The 23,998-nt window shown below is 42.2% G+C and overlaps 1 protein-coding gene across 10 annotated transcripts in view; it reads right to left on the reverse strand.

Annotated features, from left to right (window-relative positions):
* acsl4a (acyl-CoA synthetase long chain family member 4a) overlaps positions 1-23,998 on the reverse strand; it is a 68,311-nt gene that overhangs the window by 30,333 nt on the left and 13,980 nt on the right. For 2 of the 10 annotated variants that reach the window (XM_069892832.1, XM_069892835.1), the window contains exons 2-4: positions 4,568-4,631; positions 2,729-2,936; positions 611-1,208 (exon numbers count right to left, since the gene is read on the reverse strand). In XM_069892832.1, the coding sequence (XP_069748933.1) occupies positions 611-961 (351 nt within the window). In that variant the 5' untranslated portion in view covers positions 962-1,208; positions 2,729-2,936; positions 4,568-4,631. Of the gene's footprint in view, positions 1-610; positions 1,209-2,728; positions 2,937-4,567; positions 4,632-5,430; positions 5,523-11,489; positions 11,510-23,998 lie in introns of those variants that run through there. The other 8 variants (XM_069892834.1, XM_069892838.1, XM_069892831.1 and 5 more) reach the window with 8 other exon arrangements.

Raw genomic sequence — 23,998 nt, forward strand, 5'->3', positions numbered from 1 at the left:
ACAAATTCCACACTCAAGGTAACATCTGCAGGATCAAATTCCTCGGAGCAATTTCTCTAAATTCATTCGTGTGAGATTTGAGGGAAGGTGGAGAAAATTTCGATTTCTGTTCGAAGGAGAAAGGCAAAAACATGGATACAGATACAAGAGGGAATGCAACAAGTTGCAAATGGAATAATTTAAATACTTCTTGACCCTGAAAGGCAACTTCCACTTTGATCTTGCGAAGGAGCTGGAGAGAACCAGAGAGAAATAAAAACGCTCGAGCTCCTAAAGGCAAGGAAAAAGACATTAAGGAAGAAGCTGAATGGCAAGGGTATTAGGCTCAAGTTCATTCTTGCATGAAAGTCAGGATTTCTTGCAGGAGTGAAGCTAGGAACAAATGCCAGCTTTCGACAGACCATTGTTTGTGTTTCCTTCACCTAACCCACCCCATCTAATTTAATAAGATTGATGACCTAGACAGGTTATGCAAGAGGTTGCTCTGAGACTCCAGCTCTTCCGCACAAGGCTCATCTCAAGGTGGTTGTACAAGGATACAAAACATTGTGGCAGCTAAAAATTATAACTGCTCTTTATTTGTACATTAGCATCGTCACTTGCTTCTTACCTTTTTAAACACTTTGCCATTGGCTTGGACTTCGTTTTCTTCACTCAACATCTCCCGTGTACCCAAGCAATCATTTTTTTTAAATCTCTTCACAGCTGCTTCAAAGAGTTTATCCAATGTATCCAGTCCAGGAAAGTCCACTCGAGCAAGGGAATCAAAGTGGTCGACGGAGCGAAATGGACTGCCAGGCTTGTCAGATGTGGGCTTTGCCTTGATTCGCTTTGCCATAGCCTTTTTATTCTTTGCATCAGAGAGGAAATACCATGGGACAAAGGTGAGGGTTGTGTACAGCCACATCAACAAGTAGATAGGAAGCAAAAAAATGTAGGGCACCTCTTGTTTAAGGTTCATGGTGGATTTGCTTTTCTTTTCTATATATTGGGAATCCCAGAGGCAAGCAGCTTTCTAGAATCCACTTGATGTGTTTCACTCTCAACTGACTACAACTTGGGGATCTTGGTGACCTTGGATCAGATTCCAGAAGTTGCCGAAAGAAGCTGCGGTATATGTAAAGTAATTCAGGAGTGCGACGCGATCAGAAAAGAGAAAAATTCTAAAGCGAAAGCTACACCACCGTTTTAGAAGCCAACAGCAGATACTGGTCAGTTCACAGCAAATGGAGTGCAGGAGAAAGAGAAAATAAAATGGACAAGTTAGTACACAGATATCCTTAATACCAACATACTTAGCAGTGAAAAGATTAAAGCAATGCAAATGCAGTGAACTCTGAGGCATGTGCAGGAAGGGTTAGCAGGGGTAAAGGCCTTTACAGCTGCTTAATAGAGGATACATGGATTTGCACTTATCCCTTTAACATGTTGATTCAAAAGCACTTGTATTTAAATTCCTGCACGAGACTATACAGATAATCCATCAGTTCAGAAATCTGAGCTGATGGAGATCCACTAGACATTAAAAACACGACATGGACCAAATTGATGCAGCCGCCACATGACAACACATGTTAATTGCAGAATGCTTTCAAAATTTCCTTCAATATAGACTGACAGGGTTGAAGAGATCTTTTAAAAATAGTTTAGCAGTTTTCTCATAGTCTTTGACTGCTTTGGCCAAAGAGAAAGTTATGATCCAGAATGATTTTACAAGTTTGGAATTTTGTTTTTTTAAAAACAAGTTTAACACTCTCATTGTACTCAAGTTACAGTGACATGATTAGTGATGGATAAGAAGGTAAATTTTGTGATCTTCCAGTTTACTAGTCCAAATGAAAGGGAGTGGTGGGACACAAGAACGGGAACAAAACAAACCTTCAAGTATGCCCATGAGTACTGCTTCTTGCACTTATCCATAATCCAATCAGGAACTCATTGAAAACTGCATTCCTTCAAATTATGCTGTACAACTTCAAGTATGTTTAATGGAGGAAAAGGCCCTTTGACTCATGTCTGCACCAAACGGGTTGCCCAAGTTAAACTAAAACACTACTCCCTGCATCTAGTCAACAAGAGACCTCTTAAATGCTAACATTGTATTTGCTTCCATCAGTCCCAATCCTGGGACCTACCACACTGGGTAAAAAAAAAAACACCCCACTATCTCCTTTAATCTCCCACCAATTCCCCCCATCCCACTGTAACCTTAAAAGTATGTGACATTTTAATGTGCAAAAAGATTCAGACTCGACCTTATCGAGGCCTCCCAGAACTTTATAAACATCTATCAGATCACTCATCCACCTCCAATGCTCCATACAAAAAGTTTTCTAACCTCTCCTTGTAGTTCATATCTGCAGATACAGGCAACATCCTGGTAAATCTTTCTGTACCATACACAATACTCCATTCCTTACTTAGTTAGATTTTCTTACTATTCCTCAACTCTCTGACCAAGCATATCATATGATTTCTTTACCACTCTATCTACTTTCAAGGATCTATTGACCTGAACCCTCATGTCCATCTGCACATTTATAAAAGACCAGCCATTAACTGTATATATTCTCCTTATATTTGATCTTGCAAAGTGCAACATTTGTGAAATTAAACTCCATTTGTAATTTCTCTGCTCAAATAATTGATCCATGTTGTTTGGAATTCTTTGATAGCCCAAAACCCATCCACAACTCCATCAATGTTAGTCATCTGCAAATTTACTAACCCATTCACTTTTTCATCCAAGTAATTTATATCACAAAGAACACTGTTCCCACGCCAATCATTGCAGAATATCACTAATCATAAATAACATTGACCCATCACTATACTATCCTGTGTCTTCTATGGGCCAGCCAATTCTAAATCCACTTCATTGCAGATCTTGTATTTTGGTAGGAAACTTTCTTAATACAGCTTGAGAGAAGAATCAACTGGGATAAAAACAAGTCCACAACACAATCAACCACATCTCCAAATTTACATTTCAACTGCATCAAAAATATTCTCAAAGAGAGTTACAGACACATACAAAAATGTTGTTTATTCTGCAGTTGAAGTGTATAGTTCATGCTTGAGAATGGCAATATTCCAGTCTTAAAGTCACCACATTTAATAAATGTGACGGAATTTGCGCAACAGCAAATCATTTCCTAACCTAGCAATCCTACATTTTAAATCAATTGTTTCACTCCTTTGTTTCAATTAAATGCTTATTTGGAAGGAGTTGAATATGCAATGTCTAATCGGAGGCAATGTCTAATCGGAGGCAATGTCTAATCGGAGGCAATGTCTAATCGGAGGCAATGTCTAATCGGAGGCAATGTCTAATCGGAGGCAATGTCTAATCGGAGGCAATGTCTAATCGGAGGCAATGTCTAATCGGAGGCAATGTCTAATCGGAGGCAATGTCTAATCGGAGGCAATGTCTAATCGGAGGCAATGTCTAATCGGAGGCAATGTCTAATCGGAGGCAATGTCTAATCGGAGGCAATGTCTAATCGGAGGCAATGTCTAATCGGAGGCAATGTCTAATCGGAGGCAATGTCTAATCGGAGGCAATGTCTAATCGGAGGCAATGTCTAATCGGAGGCAATGTCTAATCGGAGGCAATGTCTAATCGGAGGCAATGTCTAATCGGAGGCAATGTCTAATCGGAGGCAATGTCTAATCGGAGGCAATGTCTAATCGGAGGCAATGTCTAATCGGAGGCAATGTCTAATCGGAGGCAATGTCTAATCGGAGGCAATGTCTAATCGGAGGCAATGTCTAATCGGAGGCAATGTCTAATCGGAGGCAATGTCTAATCGGAGGCAATGTCTAATCGGAGGCAATGTCTAATCGGAGGCAATGTCTAATCGGAGGCAATGTCTAATCGGAGGCAATGTCTAATCGGAGGCAATGTCTAATCGGAGGCAATGTCTAATCGGAGGCAATGTCTAATCGGAGGCAATGTCTAATCGGAGGCAATGTCTAATCGGAGGCAATGTCTAATCGGAGGCAATGTCTAATCGGAGGCAATGTCTAATCGGAGGCAATGTCTAATCGGAGGCAATGTCTAATCGGAGGCAATGTCTAATCGGAGGCAATGTCTAATCGGAGGCAATGTCTAATCGGAGGCAATGTCTAATCGGAGGCAATGTCTAATCGGAGGCAATGTCTAATCGGAGGCAATGTCTAATCGGAGGCAATGTCTAATCGGAGGCAATGTCTAATCGGAGGCAATGTCTAATCGGAGGCAATGTCTAATCGGAGGCAATGTCTAATCGGAGGCAATGTCTAATCGGAGGCAATGTCTAATCGGAGGCAATGTCTAATCGGAGGCAATGTCTAATCGGAGGCAATGTCTAATCGGAGGCAATGTCTAATCGGAGGCAATGTCTAATCGGAGGCAATGTCTAATCGGAGGCAATGTCTAATCGGAGGCAATGTCTAATCGGAGGCAATGTCTAATCGGAGGCAAGGATCATCCAGCTCCATCAGAGTAAGTGCCTCCCTGTGAACGAGTTACTCGGCCACACAGAACATTGGAAACTAGTTTCTCTGTGGTGTGTAAAGTACTTACAAAGATTCAGCTTTGGTAAGACTTCAGGCCCTTTTAGAGTTTGTTGTTTTGGATTGTTTTAACCCTGCCAAAAGATAGAACAAAAAGTTGGTATTAACAGAGCACATAATCTGCACATCATCAATTACACTTTCTTCCAAATTAAAAACTGTAGTAGCCCCTTTAACATTAGGCCATTTCATGTCAGGCCTCTGCCTGGAGGCCAGCTACAAGAGTGGATTGGAAACTTACCTTTCAGACAGCAGCCCTAAAAAGGCTTTCATTCATATTGAGAGGCACCTCGTAGCGCCCTCTGGAGCTGATGGAAGTGGGGCGACTGGTGCCGTTGCACCACCTGTCATAAATGTGTGGCAGAGCAATGGCCGTCTTCCCTACCCATCATTCCCCCACCTTTCCCAGAATAGTTCCAGCTATGTGGGGTGGGGGAATGATGGGTAGGGAAGACGGCCATTGCTCTGCCATGTTTTGGCCCCATGAGGCTGTTGCTGCCCCCCCAATGGCCCCCACCCACTTCCCTTGCCTTGGGGGTCATGGAGGGAGAGGGGAGAGCTGTACATTCAGATCAGGAGGTGAAGGTTGGAATTGGCACCAGCCACAGCACATTCAGAGAGGCAAGTCTTTAGGCGCAAGGGCAAAGAACCTCCACCTTTACAGATGGGCATTTTCCCTGTTTAAAGTGCCTACTGGCAACCCACTAAATAGAAAAGTAAACGAACCGTGTTGCAGTACCGAGTGAGCCATTCACAGTGGTAAAGGTTTCATTATTGTCACATAATACTACAGTTAGAATGTAACAGACATGAAATTCTTTAACTTTGTCTATCATAAGGAAGACATTTGTCATTTTGTCCAGCACCCCTTACAGAAATGAGGCCCCAGCAAGGAACCAACTTGCAACTCCTGGTTCTGGACCATGAATTCCCTGATTCATGTGGATATCATGGAGCTAAGGGAGGGACCAACCTCCAGTGGTGATGTCCCAAGTGACAGATTATGTATTGCAGAAGAGTGAGATCATAATGGGAACAAAGCACATACACAACGTATAAAAGGCCATGGGGGAAAAAACAGCACACAGTTTAAGAAGACACACATATGCAATGCATAAAAGACTAAGAAAATCTACCGCAGTGGGCTTCAGACTGTTCAAATTTGGGACAAACCCTCAGACCAGCAATAGAACAGTAGTTCTCAACTTTTTTCTTTCCATTCACGCCCTATGCCGTAGGGAATCTGCAATTAGTAAGAGATTGCTTAAGGTGCTATATGAATGGAAACAAAAAGTTTGAAAGCCACTGTTTTTTAATTGTACTTAATTGACTCGTTATGCGCACGGTTTCAGAACTCTAAAGGAAATGGGCCAATGACAATTTATCTCAAGCAAATATTTCAGTAACAATTGGGTCTACAGCAGTGATTTTCAATCTTCCTTTCCCACTTGCATACTCCCTTAAGCAATCCCTTACTAATCACAGAGCACCGATGGCATAGGGATGACTTAAAGTGGTATGCGAGTGGAAAGAAAAGGGTTGAGAACAACTATTTACATAGCATTTATATTGCATTAGGTATTGTAAGTAATTGAGATGATTTAAAGTATAGGTATGCGCTGACAGCTCCACCACTTCCCTGTGACAGTCCCGCTGGCTGTGCACTGACAGCTCCACCAGCATTTTGGAAGAGCTCATTCATTAATGAAGCACGCACTTCAATACTTTGGAACCTGTGTGTAAACAGATGAAGTAATTATAAATGGGTGGGGAAAGAAAGAGAGGTTTGAAAGAAGCTAAGTTCCACCTTTCATCTAAGTTAAACTGAATAGGAGAGTATAACACAAGGCAAATATTGAAAGAAATTGAAAATCACTTCATGGTGGTTTTGTACTGAGCTCCATGAATGCTGGACACAGATCTCAAAAATCTGTGGACACCGTGGTCAAAGTAAAAACACAAAATGGTATGTTTGACCTGCTGAACTTCTCCAGCATTTAGTATTTTTACTCCATGAAGCTGGAGTGAGGAGAGACTCAAAAGCAGTCCTCCCATGTGCGTAAATGGGTGGCATGGGCACCAAAGCATTTACAGTGTCCCCTTAACAGCCACAAGAACATTATGAGCAAGCAGACAGATTATTTTCAAGATTCTCTTCCAATGAAAAGGTTAGATGTTTCCAGTCTCCTCAGTTGTTGCCGACCCCACTGACTATTTCCAACACTTATTGCTATTCGGGATAACCAACATCTACAGGATTTTTGCCTCAGGATCAATGTTTAAATTCATATTTTGATTACATTGGTGAATATCAAATAGACCAAGATTCTGCAGTTCAGTTTTAACTTGAATTATTCTTCAAGTCTGCACTTTCCATGTTCGGTCTTGTCCGACTCACTGAATTTGTTTCCTCCATTCTGGGCTTTCAATGGATGGACAAGCACTTCTTCCTACAAACATGCAACAAGTTTATAAATCCAGCTCAACGATATCACACAAAAATCAAACAAAGAAAGAAAAGTTACTGGAAATTGGAGACATCAACACCACTTGGGTGGACTGTCAAGACAAGAATACAAGGTGGTGTTTCTCCAATTCACTTGCGGCCTCAACACGGAGGCATATTCACCCGCCTAGGTATGGAGCAATGGAACGCAGAAATGCACAGCTGTGTTCCTCTTGAGAAGATTACTTATAATCTGAGAAATAAATATGACGTATTTTTGAAAATTTGGTGCCTGGATTTACAAATGATTCGAGCCACGTGGTGAGAGGTGTCCTCTGGTAACTAGGTTTCTATTCTTAATTTTTTTTTTCTTTCTTTTTCTATGCTTTTTCCTCATTTCTATTTATTTTCTTGGGGTTTTGTTTAGGGGCGGAGGGGGTTGGGGTTTTATACCATCTTGTATAATGAATTTGATACTAATATTTGACTACTATATTTTGCATCTGGGTATGATTACATGAATGGAAAAAAAATTTTAAATATAATTTTCAAAAACATGGTGGGACATTAGGCCATTAACAGACACCAGCATGGGAATGGGTGGTGAATTGTTGCCTTGAGATGTAGTCTATATACAAACTATACTCCTTCAGTTACACCATCATGCCACCTTCACTATGCTTTTTCACCATCCTACCGAGTCTCATCTCATTCACCAATATAAAAATTGTGGCTTGCACCTCCAATTTCAAGCTTCACTCATTCAAGTGTGTGCCAATTATTCATTCGGACTTTTGACTCATGCCTTGCAGATGGTGTAATGGTTTTTGGAAAGCAGAAAATTAGTCACTTTGATCAGAAATATTCAAGTGACTATAGATGGCTACTCCAGTTTCTGTTCATTGGTAAGCCACTTCCAATTTAGCCAGCCCTCATCTTCTCTTCATTAATCACCTGCACCCCACCCAACTAATTCACGGTACAGAAGCCCAAACAATGGTAAAGATAGGAAACATGATTAAGGGGAGGTGTCAAATTCTTCAGAGTTTCAATTGCTCACATGGATAAAATGCCACCAATGTCCACAGCCTAATCAGGTTTGGGAAAGCAACTTTATTTCCAGTGCATAAAAATGGAATATTTTGTTTTACAAAGGGAAATCATTTCTCAGAACAACAAACTCTGTCAAGCACAAGGGTGTCAAACTCTTCAGCATAAATTATTTGCCCTCTGGATAGATCACTAAATTCTTAGATTACATGCAGTGCAATCTCTCAATTACATTTCCACCATCAAATTAGGTTTTGCTGAAAGATCAACATTTTCTGCACATTTCACACCACTTGATCAACCTTCTTGAATTCATATACCTTATTCAAATTAAAAAAATTCAAGCTCACTTGCCAACAAATATCCAAGTATCAATCCACAAAACACACATTCCTCAATGTTTACTTCATGTTTACTTCAGTGGCTCTGTTAAAACGCAGCAGCTTTTAATCTATACATACCTTCAAACATTCCAGTTTGGGCAGTTCAGCAACTTAGAATAACCCCTCCCCCAACTCCTCACCGTCAAACAAATTTAAACAAAAATCCTAATGCACCTGCTAGAAAAGATTTTGATTGCTGGGCATAATCAGGCTAGCCTGATAAATTCTATCCATGACATGTTTGTCCTTGAAACGAGGACAGCTAAAGAAAGCAAGGGAACCTAATTGCTAAGACTGTATATGGAAGTGAATGTTGAGTGGATGGGAACAGGAGGTTACAAAACGACACAAGGCCAGCAAGCTAAAGTGATAGATGGGAGTTTGTGCAAGTTTGCCTGTCACGGAGTGCTAGCTTTCCCAGTCTCCTGTGGTGGGATGGTGGTTAAATTACAGGAGTGATATCCAGAGGCTTGCGGAGCTGGGAGACAAGTTAGAATACCATCAGGGTGCTTAAATTCAAGTAATTAAATAAACATAGGGTATCATGAAAAACTCAACTGGTTCATTAATGTCCTTGAGGCAAGCTCATCTGCTACCTTTACTAAACACCATGCAACTCCAAATACATCTTCTGAAATGGTCCAGTTTCAGCCTCTCAGTTGAGATCTTGCAAGTGGATACATTTTATAAAGGAAACAGGGTGCTGGCCTTCATTTGGAATATACTCATGGAAGTTCATTCACAAAAGCCTGGCTCTAACTTTTGTCTTTGGCTTGGCTTCGCGGACGAAGATTTATGGAGGGGGTAAAAGTCCACGTCAGCTGCAGGACAGGCAGGCACGGTTGCAGCGGAAAATTGGTGGGTTGGGGTTGGGTGTTGGGTTTTTCCTCCTTTGCCTTTTGTCAGTGAGGTGGGCTCTGCGGTCTTCTTCAAAGGAGGTTGCTGCCCGCCAAACTGTGAGGCGCCAAGATGCACGGTTTGAGGCGATATCAGCCCACTGGCGGTGGTCAATGTGGCAGGCACCAAGAGATTTCTTTAGGCAGTCCTTGTACCTTTTCTTTGGTGCACCTCTGTCACGGTGGCCAGTGGAGAGCTCGCCATATAACACGATCTTGGGAAAGCGATGGTCCTCCATTCTGGAGACGTGACCCATCCAGCGCAGCTGGATCTTCAGCAGCATGGACTCGATGCTGTTGACCTCTGCCATCTCGAGTACTTCGACGTTAGGGATGAAAGCGCTCCAATGGATGTTGAGGATGGAGCGGAGACAACGCTGGTGGAAGCGTTCTAGGAGCCGTAGGTGATGCCGGTAGAGGACCCATGATTCGGAGCCGAACAGGAGTGTGGGTATGACAACGGCTCTGTATACGCTTATCTTTGTGAGGTTTTTCAGTTGGTTGTTTTTCCAGACTCTTTTGTGTAGTCTTCCAAAGGCACTATTTGCCTTGGCGAGTCTGTTGTCTATCTCATTGTCGATCCTTGCATCTGATGAAATGGTGCAGCCGAGATAGGTAAACTGGTTGACCGTTTTGAGTTTTGTGTGCCCGATGGAGATGTGGGGGGGCTGGTAGTCATGGTGGGGAGCTGGCTGATGGAGGACCTCAGTTTTGTATGAGTCTTTTGTACTTTTGTACGAGTCTATAATTAGCAAAGATATTTCTTTTCTGCCCAAGAGTTCCCTTCAATAGTTTGAAAACATTCTTGCTTGCTCCACTACCTGCTTAACTCCAGGAAATGTGTTTAATCATGCCCGGCAACTTAATTCTTGTCTACATATCACTGATAAATTTAAAGCATTCCCCCTCCCAGGACTGGTGCCCAGAACTGCTGATGGTTCTCCAGATCAATTACCCAGCTCTTTGTGCAAGCTCTTGTGCAGTCTCAAGTGTGAAGGCAAACACAAAGATCATCAAATCTGTTGTGAACTCCTGAAATCAACTTTCCCAGCATGCATTCTATTCCATCTGTTTTAGCTACCAAGTAGGTCAATGGATTTCCCTTTTGAAAATCCAGCTGACATTCTGCTTTACTCAATCAATCAACAGTGATGAGCAATCTGACATCCACACATCTTACTAAACCATTTTCAGTGTCGTTGACTTAACAATATTCACATTATTCCTGAAGTTCTCCTGGTGTCTGTATGGGTTTCCTCTGAGTACTCCAGTTTCCTCCCATCCTTCAAAAACATATGGGGGTCAATTGGGTGTGATTGGGCAGCACGGACTCATGGGCTGAAAGGCCCTGTTACTGTATCATATGTCTAAATTAAAAAAAAATACAATTCCTAATGGAAATTTTTGTACTTCACCATAGCCGAATATGACTAAAGGATTACAATTTTAAGAGTTTATGTCCAACACAGTCCCAACAGGCAATGAAATAGCACAGCCGAAGGATCATGTACTACAGTATTCTTAGACTGATGGTGATTTCCAATTAATACATTATTCTCCCCTACAATGAAAATGATTTATTGGCTCCAACTTCCCATCCATTGAAGAAACCGATGTGAGGCACTGCCAACATCAAAGTATCCCCATATCACTAGTCACAACCTCTTTTTACTTCTATGTTTAGGCAGAAAGTACGGAAATCTAAACATTAGCACCTCTCGTTTCTAACAGCTATCGTGTTCTTGAAACTCCCTTACTCTACCGGTACTCAAACTACTTTGACATAGCAAAAAACCTGTCTGCTCTATTGAAACACATTTTCTTGTCCAATACCATGTTTAATGTGAATAGTATCCATCTATCTTTCACATTTATCTCTTTTTAATTCAATGTATACTACTTATTCGACTGCAGCAATAATGGATTTGGCGCACACGTCATTGTACAGGGCCATAAACTTTTCATTTACTGTTTCTCTTTCCATAACTGATGCCTGTCGGTTTGAGCATTAATAACATTTTTTGTTTAGATTTCATAAAATCAGCATATCGTAGCTGATTCAGGTATGTAATTCAAGTTAAGTCACCTGATGAGGATATACAAATGGGTTGTAAATCTACTGAAAGTTCCAATGTTACCTTGACAAAACAAATTTACCTCTTTTGAAGGAAGAGCCCCACTTTGTCCTGGAAGAATTCAGAGAAAATGTTAGAATAAAACACCCCCTTAGGAAAAACAAATCATAATTTAAACCATTACCCTTACCAGCAGGATAGACATGCCGTATGCCGAGTCTCTCCTCAGATTTCCAGCCAATGTTTCCAGCTAGCCGTGAAGGTATGGAATAAAGCGTGTGCAGACAGAGCTAATCTTTTCATTGGGAGCAGGCTTGTAACACCCTCAAAACTAGCTCACTATCCTTCAATCTGGGTGAAAGGGGAGGAAGTGATTCAGGAATCAGATTGGGACATTTTATTATTGTATTAAAGTCTTTGCGGGAAAAGAGGAAAATAGAAATCAACACAAATGGTCACATTAGGACAGATCCAGTGAGTGGCAGCAAGCCAACAATTAAGAACACAAGTTTTACGTCGAATGCAAAAGAAAACATTTAGCATGACAAGCAGACAAATAACTTTTTTTTGCACATCTGCCTTGGGTATGGGTAACATGCCTTATTGGATTCAGCAACTTCTAAAATCAAGGATAAATGTGGTGATACTAGAGTGTCATACTTTTTAATGCCAGATCCTTGGTACATCTCAATACCGTTGACAAGGTGATGGTGAAATGCTTACTCAAACCAGTATACTGCATTTCTCTACCACTTCCTCCGGGTCCCTTTCAGCATCACCATCAGGGTCTCGGTCTTCCAGGGGGAGGTGGTCCGCATGGTTGACCACTATAATCTGCAGGCCACCTTCCCTCACCTAGATAATGTGACCATCATGACCTGCAGGATCACAATGCAAATTCCCTCCAAATCCTCCGGACAGCAAAATCCCTGAATCTTGCTTACAATGAGGACATGTGTGTTCTGGATAGCATGACTAGCCATCCTCGGCTGAGTCGTTGAGAATGACATTATTGGTCTCAACCCTCACTACATGCATCCATTGCTGGAGCTACCCTTCCCACATACCCTCAAAGCATTGAAGCGATGCCTTGGGTTCTTCTCATATTACACTCAATGGGTCCCCAACTATACAGACAAGATTTACCCTGCCAAAAGAAGCCCAAACTGCATTTGACTATACAAAGGACAACATCACCAAGGCAACCATGCATGGCATAGACAAATCCACACCATTCGAGGTGGAGTGCGAGGCATCAGACTTTGACATGGCTGTTACACTCAACCAAGTGGGTAGACCCATCACCTTTATCTCATGCACCCTGTAAGACCTTGAAATTTGCCACTCCTCCATTGAGAAGGAGGCCGAGGCCATCATGGAGACAGTACGCCACTGGAGGTACTACCTTGCAGGAAAAACGACTCAATCTTCTCATGGATCAGCGAGTGGCTGCATTCACGTTTAATTATAAGCAGAGGGGCACGTGACAGAGTAATATTGATATGTATTTGGGAGATAAATTGGGAAAGGTTTGTTAGAGTAGCTTACATACAAACACTAAGCGAGAGTGATTTGTAAGTGTTTTATTTCATCCTGGTCAAAGCCCTTGTGGTTCATGCAAGAGAAGAGGATTGGCTGGCTAATGTTTCACTTGTAGTAAGAGAAACAAAGAAACTCTGTGGTGACCTGAAAGAAAGAGGTTATCATCTGAAGGGGGCAAGCTTCATCAGCAAGACACTGGAGCAGCTGATTAAAAAGGAATCAGGTGTGGATGTCCTGGAAAAACAAATCTCTCTCTAAATCGACAAGAGCCTTCCTGAGCAGCAACCATTTACCTTTCAAGCATTATACATGTTAAATTCTGTGCACAGTATAAGAATTGCCTGAATGAGAAGTGAGATTGGTCTGTGAACCAAAGAACTCTTTTGAACTTATACACAGATTACATACACGTGTGCTTAGAATTAGAAGGGGGTTAAGTTAGGTTAGTGAAGTTAAAGTTTAAAGTTAATTAAAAGCAACTTTTGTTTAAGTAACCATTTGTCTTGGTGAATATTTATTGCTTCTGGGTTTATGGGTCCTCTGAGCTCGTTACAGGCAAAAATCAAGAACGACAAGGTCCTCAAGTGGAGATCAAACTGTCCACTTACAACTATGACATCCTCTACTGGCTTGTAAAACTTAACAAGTCCCCGGATGCTCTCTCCTGTGGGACTCGTGTCAGTGTCCAAATGGACAGACTGCAGACCCTCCATAATAACCTTTGTCACCCCAGAGTAACTAGGTTTTTCCATTTTATCAAAGCTCAGAACCTGCCATAGTCTGTTAAGGAAGTCCAGACAATGACTAAAAAACTGCCAGTTCTGCGCCAGACAAGATGCACCTGATCAAAGCTACCACCCCTTCAAGTGCCTAAGCATTGATTTCAAGGGGCCCCATCCCTCCTCCATCCAGAATGCCCACTTCCTTACAATCATTGACGAACACTCCCTTTTCCCATCTCGTGCCCACAGCCAGTTATCAAAGCCCTCTGCAATATCTTCACATTCTATGGGTATCTCAGCTTCATCCAGTGACCGGGGAACCTCATTCACGAGTGAGGAGCTGCAGCAGTACTTGCTGGTCAGGGGCATTGGCATGAGCAGGTCCGCCAGCTACAAACTAGAGGAAATAGGCAAATGGAAGGGGAGAATGACGTGGTCTGGAATATCATCCACCTGGCACTGAGGTTCCGGGGCCTCCCAGTCTCCCAATGGCAAGAAGTCCTCCCAGAGGCACTCCACTCTGTCCAGTCACTTTTATGTATGGCCACCTATAACACGCCTCAAGAACAGATGTTTGCTTCCCCTAGAAAGCCTGCTTCCCCTCCCCCAGACTGGTCCCCCAGACTTGGATGCCAGGCAATCCAAGACTGATCCAATGGTTGAGAGGGTCCACCTCCTCCATGCTAACCCCCAGTATGCCTATGTTGACTTCCCTGATGGGTGCGAGGACACAGTCTCTATCTGGGATCCAGCATCATCGGGTGCCCCTCTGATCACCACTGACCACCAACAGATACTACCCCCCCTGCTGCTACGTTAGGTGACCACTCTCCACCCCTGGCTACTGTTGTCACCCATGATGCATCAGCACCATGTTCCCTTACCATCTCACCTCTCCTCTTTTGACAAACTGTAACCAGTGTTGAGAGGCCAACCCCATAAGCTGCTTAGGACACTATGGCAGCCCGTCAACTGTTATCACATCATTCGCTGCGGCAAAGGAGACCCCCTGACAGACTTAATCTGTAAAATGTGTATATGTATATTTGTCTCACTTTTTTCCTCACCCCACAGGACTCTTTTTAAAAAGGAGGGGTGAATGTGGTAAACCATTGTTATGCTATGATTGGCTCCTGCCGGCTGGACACTCCTCCTGAGAGCAATCCTACTCACAGCCCTTTGCATGCTCCCCATTCCACTCTGCCTTGATCAATGAGGTTGCCGTCTGTTCTAGACTAGTTAACAAAAGCCTATCAGTTTCACAACTTGTCTTTTGTGATTATTGATGATGCATCAGTTATTTAAAATTTTTAAAAGTTTGTAGAGAAACAAAGCATGCAGACTCAAAAAGGAAGCAAATTAAATTGGTAATAAGAATAGATGACCAGTGGGAAGCAAATATGCTGACATCTCCACAATTTTTTTTATATATATTCAGAGTTCATCATGCATTGCTCAAGGAAAATTTTAATTTGATCCAAGACACACCTTTTGTTTTGTGTGTCCAGCACAACATAATCAAATAGCACTTCGTGGACTGATGCAATGACGTCCCAATGTATCATAAAAGGTGAGCAAGCAAATTGCTGAAGAAAACTCAACAGTGGATGTTAGCAAAAGAAAAACTGTTGTGGAAACTTTCTGTGAATGGTGTAAAAATAATAGTTTCAACATCTAGACCATGGAGATTTAACACTTGACATCTTATGTAGCAGGAACCAACAAGACTGAATAAAAGTAGAACAAGAGGAAGTAGCAAAGCCACACAAGGATATGGTTAGGCTCTTTGCCGTGCTCACAGTTCACGGAGGCGTTAACAGAAGCCCCACAGGCTAACTGCCAGATCATTCCTCATTCGGAAGAGGAAGGGAGAAATTTTAGACTATTGACAGCTGATCCTTGATGCACAAACTTAAGACAAGATTGAAGACTAGACCTTAAAATAGAAGTCTCATGAAAACTTTTGTTTAGAATGAAGGATTAGGATGCGGGGATGGTGTCTGCTGCCAAGCATATTATTTAATTTGGTATAATTTGCATGTTTAAGGTGAAATTTGTGGAAATAGTTTTAAATAGGAAGGTAAATGAACATAGGAGGAAACCAAGGACCTCAGCATCATCCAGGATAACAGTATGACTGAAAGCAGCACAACTGATTAGAATTTCAATTTATACCTATGGCCCTGCAGAGCCTGGCACAAACACTTCAAAAGCAATTGCCTCAAACAGACATTTAAAAAACACACCCACAGCAAAATTTAAAAAGAATGGAAGAATTTTCCTGGAATTCTGGACATATTCTCCCATCAACAGCAGAACTCAATAAGCTTATTTCTAAACCTCCTGAATTTGTTGCAGAAGTGGATAGGTTTCAAAAGCAATTCATTGATTGCTGAAGTATGGGCTTCAGCAGCTAATGCAAAGCAGGCAATGATGGGGGAAAGGGTTGGGAAAGAAGCAAACTCCAAGAGTCCTGGGAATGGGATGTTTAGGTTGGAGGAGTTGTTTTTAATTCTGGGACAGTGGAAATGAGGGAGAGCAAGACCATAATTTTGTATCTTTGAGGTCATCACATGAGCAGGTCTTGTGATGAATAAAACAAACGGAGATTTGGATCAGTTACCACTGGATTATGTAATGGGAAATGATCTTCAGAATATAGGATGGAGAAGGGAAATCTGGTTGGAACATCTTGCACTTAATGTCAGCAAGGATCTGGTTGCTGGATTTAAGGGGAGGCCAAGGTACCACTAGGAGTCTTCATGGAAGGAATGGCAGTGGAGAGGGTTAGCACCATCAAGTTCCTTGGAATCCAGGTACAGGAACCCTTTCCTGAAATTGGCAAAATCATGGCAACAAATGATGATGCCACACCAACCCTTTTACCTTCTATGGTGTGAGGAAATTTGTCATGTCATCCAATACTCTACAGCTGTACTATGGAAAATATGCATCACGGTTTAGTTTGGCAACTCAAGTGCTCAGAAGCACAGGTTGCAGAAAATGGCAACTCTAGCCACAACCACATTGGGCACCAGTCTCCTATCTGTTTAGAAACATCTATGTGAGATGCTGCTTCAAGTTAGCAGCCAACATCATAAAAGTCTCCCATCACCCTGGTCACATCCTCTTCCCACAGATCCCTACAGACTGAAGGCACAGACTGAAGACCAGCACCTCCAAGTTCAACAAGTTTTTATTCAATAGCTATCAGCTCTCAAACCTCATCCTGGCCATAAACTACAAAAATAATCTATCTGCCCTGTTGAATCATCACTAATTTTTTTTTCTTGCACTAACTTCAACTGTTAACATTTATCTTTAGATATTTATCACCTCTTTTCCTGTTTTGGCACATTGTGGTAATTAATATTTTACTATTGTAGCTGGTGTATCTTTTGGCTGCAGCAAGTAGGAATTTCGGTGCATCTGTGCTTTGTACAGGCAGCCGCTAAGTTTACGGTGCGCAGCACGATACAGGGAGCCGCCAGGTTTACGGTGCACAGCACGATACAGGGAGCCGCCAGGTTTACGGTGCACAGCACGATACAGGGAGCCGCCAGGTTTACGGTGCACAGCACGATACAGGGAGCCGCCAGGTTTACGGTGCACAGCACGATACAGGGAGCCGCCAGGTTTACGGTGCACAGCACGATACAGGGAGCCGCCAGGTTTACGGTGCACAGCACGATACAGGGAGCCGCCAGGTTTACGGTGCACAGCACGATACAGGGAGCCGCCAGGTTTACGGTGCACAGCACGATACAGGGAGCCGCCAGGTTTACGGTGCACAGCACGATACAGGGAGCCGCCAGGTTTACGGTGCACAGCACGATACAGGGAGCCGCCAGGTTTACGGTGCACAGCACGATACAGGGAGCCGCCAGGTTTACGGTGCACAGCACGATACAGGGAGCCGCCAGGTTTACGGTGCACAGCACGATACAGGGAGCCGCCAGGTTTACGGTGCACAGCACGATACAGGGAGCCGCCAGGTTTACGGTGCACAGCACGATACAGGGAGCCGCCAGGTTTACGGTGCACAGCACGATACAGGGAGCCGCCAGGTTTACGGTGCACAGCACGATACAGGGAGCCGCCAGGTTTACGGTGCACAGCACGATACAGGGAGCCGCCAGGTTTATGGTGCACAGCACGATACAGGCAGCCCCCAGGTTTACGATGTATATCGCAATACAGGGAGCCCCCAGGTTTACGATGTATATCACAATACAGGGAGCCCCCAGGTTTACGATATCACAATACAGGGAGCCGCCAGCTTTACGATGTATATCACAATACAGGGAGCCCCCAGGTTTACGATGTATATCACAATAGAGGGAGCCGTCAGGTTTTCAATGTATATCACAATACAGGGAGCCGCCAGGTTACTGCGTATATCACAATACAGGGAGCCGACAGGTTACGGTGTATATCACAATACAGGCAGCCCCCAGGTTACGGTGTATATCACAATACAGGCAGCCCCCAGGTTACGAACATTTGACTTACAGACCACGTACTTGGATTGCCCTTTGAGCTCTGACTGTGGGGTGGAGGCATACTCATAATAAAGAGGCTGATGAGACAAGTGCAAATGGATCCAACAGGCAATATTAGCCAGTCTGCCCATACCTACTCAGTGATTTACTTCTCTATGACCTGAAGGGAGCACAGGGATCACACTCAGCTGGCTCCTTCCCCTGCCTGCTGTTTTAGGTGTTCATTGAAAGGTCTCAGCCTCTAGAGGTTGCAGTCTTCGTTCACTCACCTGAAGAGCAAATAGCAGCACTCCCACGTGTGCTGGCTTCATAATCCTCAATCAGTAATAAAGTCCCCACAACTGGTTGGACAGAGTCAAACAATAGTGAAACAACCTTTGGCATCAATCATTTGGAAATCACCAAAGGGTCTGACAGTAGCGCACAGGAGTCCGGCCCAAGCCTTGCCGGTCCTTCATATTCAGTGCACCCCAGCACACCCTTCAAGTCACCCCATGCTAGGTGTGGAAGCACCCAAGCTTGTGTCAGAGGCCGTGGGTTCATTCAGCTTCTAAGAACAAAGCACAAAAGCAGAGCCGTCGTTGCCGTGCTCAGACAGAAAGTGTACTGTTTCTTTTTCCCCTGAAATGCCTTTCCTCTGGGATGACGTTATACCAAGGTCCCGATGGCTCTCTCGGAGTCCTTGGTAGCTGCAAGCTATCCAGTGGTGTCAGTGTAAAGATCAGCCAAACCACAGCTGAAGACTTGTCCAGCTCCAGTCAAAACCTTCTAGGCAGATTCACCTTACGTTGCACCAGCTGCAATCGCAATCCATTGTGAGAAGGGTGAATTGGTTTACCCTGAAGGTATGGGAGGGGTATGGATAGAGTTCTACAACAATAATAAGGGGTATGAATAGGATAGTTAGTACATACACTAAGACAAACTTTTGACTAACTGAGAACCATATATAATACTGCACTAGGGAGAGTGGCTCTTTGGCAAAATTTCAGCCCCAAGTTAAAACATTCAGGGACAAACATTTATTCCAACATTTTAAAATATGCAAGGCCTGCCTTGATGCAGGAATTCTGTGAGCTTTACAATAAATCAAGTGTACATGAAAGTTAAAAACGACACATGCTGAAAATTTAAAGCACATGGAATTTGGTACTGCTCTGGAACGATGTTGCCTTCTTTAGTATTGTGATCAAATTTAAAAACAGTCACAAGTTTTCAGTTAATTTCAGTAAAGTTTTTGGAAACTGCCAATGAGCTCCAAAAGTAACATTCACTCAGAGTCATTTGAGGTTTCTGATGCTTAGGAAATACACTTTAGCAGAACTTTTAATCTCCAGGAAGTATGTCACAATGTGCTTAAGAGAAACAATGGAAAAGTGCACATTGATCCAAAAGACTTCAAGCAAAGTAGAATGACAAGAGCTTGGTTAACAATGGGAATTAATGCTACATTATGATACAGTTTCAGTTGAAAAAACATCTCAATCTCACTTCACCACCTTGAGCCCATACTTTATCCTGCCAATATAACAGTGAGGGAGTGCTGCACCATCTGACTTGCAGTCTTTTAGGGAACAAAAAATATTAAATGCATGATCTGGCTGCCTGCTCAGTGGTATTTTGACACTGCTGCCACAGTGAGAAGGAGTTATTGGAGGTGCTTATCATTTATTCCTTAATCAGTATGATTAAAACAGTTTATTTGACCATTTCTTCACGGATCCTACACTGCCAATTGGCTACATAATGTTCCAGTTACTGGCGAAACACCCAGAGGGCTAGATTATAGACCTGGAGGTACACGTTAGAATTCCACGAGAAATACTGAGCAATGTTAGCTGAAATAAGAAAATACAATCCGGAATACTGCATAACAAAGGTGAGCATGGAACAACCAGATTGCAGCAAAAATACATTTGATATTGAATTCTTTCAAGGAAACCTACCACCTTGAGCAAGCTTGACAAAGAGATGACTAACTCACAGCCACGTGTTTGATTCTGAAACAGTGGAGTGAGCTACTAGGTCTGGGAGTATTTAGGAATGAATAACAAATACCACCAGCTGGCAACATAACATTAAAAAAATATTGTTTGTTTTTCTACATCAAAATTGTGTAATCTGCCCTGGAATACACTTTGCAGATGCATACTATCCATTTTATTTGAGAAAAAAGGCATAATGATGTGTTCAGGTCTGCTCCGGATTAAATGTGGATAATCCTAGAAATAGCTATTCAGTATAGGTGGGACAATTAACAATTCAATAGTCCAGGCCTCTAGATACAAATGCAGTATCTTCACCACTAGCCATGTAGGAATAGAGGAGTTGTTTCTCATGTCAGAGATTTGATTACCAGTAGACAGATTCAATGTGATCAGAAAAATAGCCAGACATGAAGCAGAAGTGGCACGGTTTGAGTGGAGTTAGCATATTCCCCTTATGAATGCAATGGGTTTCTTTCAAGTACTTCCGCATCTCAAAGATATGACAGTTGACAGATCAATTTGGCACAGTAAATCGCCCCATCTGTGCAGATGAGTGGTAGAGATTTGGGGGAGTTGATGGGAATGTGGGAAAAGTTTAAATTTAAAAAGTATCAATGTGGGTGACACGGTTGGTGTAGCAGTTGGCACAACACCTTTACAGTGCCAGTGATCAGGACTGGGGTTTGAATCCCATGTTGTCTAAAAGGAGTGTGCAAGTTTTCCCTGTGGGCTCCAGTTCCCTCACACCTTTTGAAACAAACCAGGTGACATAGATCAATTGGGTGTAAATTGGGCAGCATGGACTCGTGGGCAGAAATGGCCTGTTACTGTGCTGTACGTCTAAACTTAAAAATTAAAAAAAATTAATGTAAATGGGTAATTGATAGATGGCAAGGACTTGGCAGGACAAAAGGTCCATTTCTGTGCTCACTGTGACTAACTATTGGGAAATAGCTGTAAACTAACTTTGTGAAATCAACAGCATTGGAATAGAAGTTCCTGTAGCTTTGGGAATAGCAGATAAAAAGCTGGACTTTGGTGTGTTGTACACACATACCAGTTATTGCTGTGATGCTTCATATTTTTCTTTAAATCAAACATTTCTTAAAAGTCTATGATAATAATGTGGAGAAAAAACTTTTCCATTTTACCTACAATTCATAGTCATCAAATGCTTTTATTTTAAAAACCCCAAACTTTTGTAGTTTAGCAATATTTGTACTTTTCAGCCGAAATACATTTCACCATGGTCAACTGTCATGAATAAAAAAAAATTATAATCCATATTCTTCCACAAAAAAAATCTATTGCATTCTTATGGTCAAGAATGCAAGAGGAAGAACAGGACAGGCAATTTGGCCTCCAGCTCACTTCACCATTCATTAAGACTAAAACTGATCTTCTATCTCAAACCATTTACCTGTCCCTCCCCTATTGATTCAAGATTTTCCAATGCAATCCAAAGGCCTCAGGATCAGGATTTTCATAGCCTCTGGGTGAAGACATTTTTTCTCATCTGTTGATAACAGCTGACTTATTTTATGAAAGTAACCCTTGCTTCGCATCATCCAGCCAAGGGGAAAGCTCAACTCCACCTCTGGCCTGTTAATTCTGAACACCTCTCTGATTTGTGGAAGAAAATGCAATCCATGAATAAGGAGATGAACTCTCCACTCCTCTTTATCACCTCCAATTCTCTATCTAGATGCAGAATGTACAAGGCATCTTCATGCTCAGACTTATTTTTCTGATTTAGTTCTGATGAAATATCATTCTCAGTTTCTTTCCTTACCAATTTTGCCTCAACTTATGAGCATTTCCAACATGTTTTAAAAAAAATTACACATTTTGCACTGGCAGTATTTTGCTTTGCAGTTATTTTTCCATGACTAAATGGAAAAAAAAATAACCATTCTTGCTAGATGTCAGATTCAATTGGTTTGCATATCCCAATTCCAATAATTTTAATTCCATGGTGTAGTACAACATTCACCATTTTCCTCAAGCTAGCACAATGTTGGACATTACAGGCTCCTGCTTTATTCCCAGTTAAATTTGTGATATTGAAGAACCAAACATGCTGTACCATGTTATATTGGCACATCTAAAAAGAGCATCAACCACATTGCAGGAGATTAAATGTTAAGAGTACAATTGGTAAAATAGAATAAAATTAGCAAAAATATCACACCTCAAAAATTGGATTGGACAACATGCATGGTAATACCAGAAAAAAAAACCATTTAAATTAACCTAGTCTGCAACCCTGTTGGCAATCTTTAATAGTTAAAGAGCATGCCAAGAAACATCTGGTAAACAGTTAAAGCAGTGATTTTCAAACTTTTTCTTTCCGCTCCCATCCCACCTTCAGTAATCCCGATGCCATAGGTGCTCTGTGATTAGTGAGGGATTACTGAAGGTGGGATGGGAGTGGAAAGAAAAGGTTTGAAAACCCGTTTTCATCGTCCCTAATTGACTCATTATGTGCACGGTTTCATAACTCCAAAGGAAATGGGCCAATGACAAATTTTCCTCAAGCAAAACATTTCAGTAACAATTGGGTCGAGAGCAGTGATTCTCAACCTTCCCTTCCCACTCACATCCTACCTTGAGCAATCCCTTACTAATCACAGAGCACCGATGGTATAGGGATTGCTCAAGGTGGGATGTGAGTGGAAAGAAAAAGGTTGAAAACCACTGAGTTAAGGAGTTGATTTTGGTGATAGTGGCAAAGTCTCCTTGCCAGATTGTGGAGATTTCAAAGCTTCGTAACTTTCCGTCGATTCTTCCACAGCAGAATCGGTGAGTCTTAGATACAAGACTCTGCAACCAGAGCATAACACAGCCTGATGTAACAGTTCAAAGTTAGAAGACAGCACAAAATTAGCGCAACGTTATTATAGCATCAGCAATCTGGGTTCAAATTCAGCACTGACTGTAAGAAGTTTGTACATTTTCCTCCCACCGTCCAAAATGAACGGGGTTGTTAGGGGAATTGGATAGCAAATGGCCCAAATCAGCCCAAATTTAACTGAGCTGCAAGTTAAAATAAAATAAAAATTATTTTTCTTTAAAAAGTTATTGTTAAAAATTATTTTCATTAATTGCTATACAGTACGCTTCTGATTATCCAAAAATCACCTGAAATTCTCAGTTATCTGAAGTTTTTTTTTTGTTGGTGACATTTTGTCACAATTTTTAAAAAAATTAACTTTTCTTAAATTTATGCATTTATCTTATTTTGTAAGCATTCTTTGGTAAGAATTAAACATTATTTCATGCTTGAAAACCTTCTGTTCTTTTTTTTCTTGTTGTTTAACCGCTGATGCAATTATTCTGATGCTACTGGGCTGCTTTAGGCAGTCCTTGTACCTTTTCTTTGGTGCAAGGACTGCCTAAAGAAATCTCTTGGTGCCTGCCACATTGACCACCGCCAGTGGGCTGATATCGCCTCAAACCGTGCATCTTGGCGCCTCACAGTTTGGCGGGCAGCAACCTCCTTTGAAGAAGACCGCAGAGCCTACCTCACTGACAAAAGGCAAAGGAGGAAAAACCCAACACCCATCCCCAACCAACCAATTTTCCCCTGCAACCGCTGCAATCGTGTCTGCCTGTCCCGCATCGGACTTGTCAGCCACAAACGAGTCTGCAGCTGACGTGGACTTTTTACCCCCTCCATAAATCTTCGTCCGCGAAGCCAAGCCAAAGAAGAAGACTGGGCTGCTTAAAGCAATTTCCCAGTTATCCAAAAAATAAGGTTAAACAAAATACGTCCAGTCCCAAGCATTTCAGATAACGGAAATGAACGTATTACAAAACATAGCTTTGCATGGTCAT

This window comes from Narcine bancroftii, chromosome 8 (assembly GCF_036971445.1).
Source record: "Narcine bancroftii isolate sNarBan1 chromosome 8, sNarBan1.hap1, whole genome shotgun sequence".
NCBI lineage: Eukaryota > Metazoa > Chordata > Chondrichthyes > Torpediniformes > Narcinidae > Narcine > Narcine bancroftii.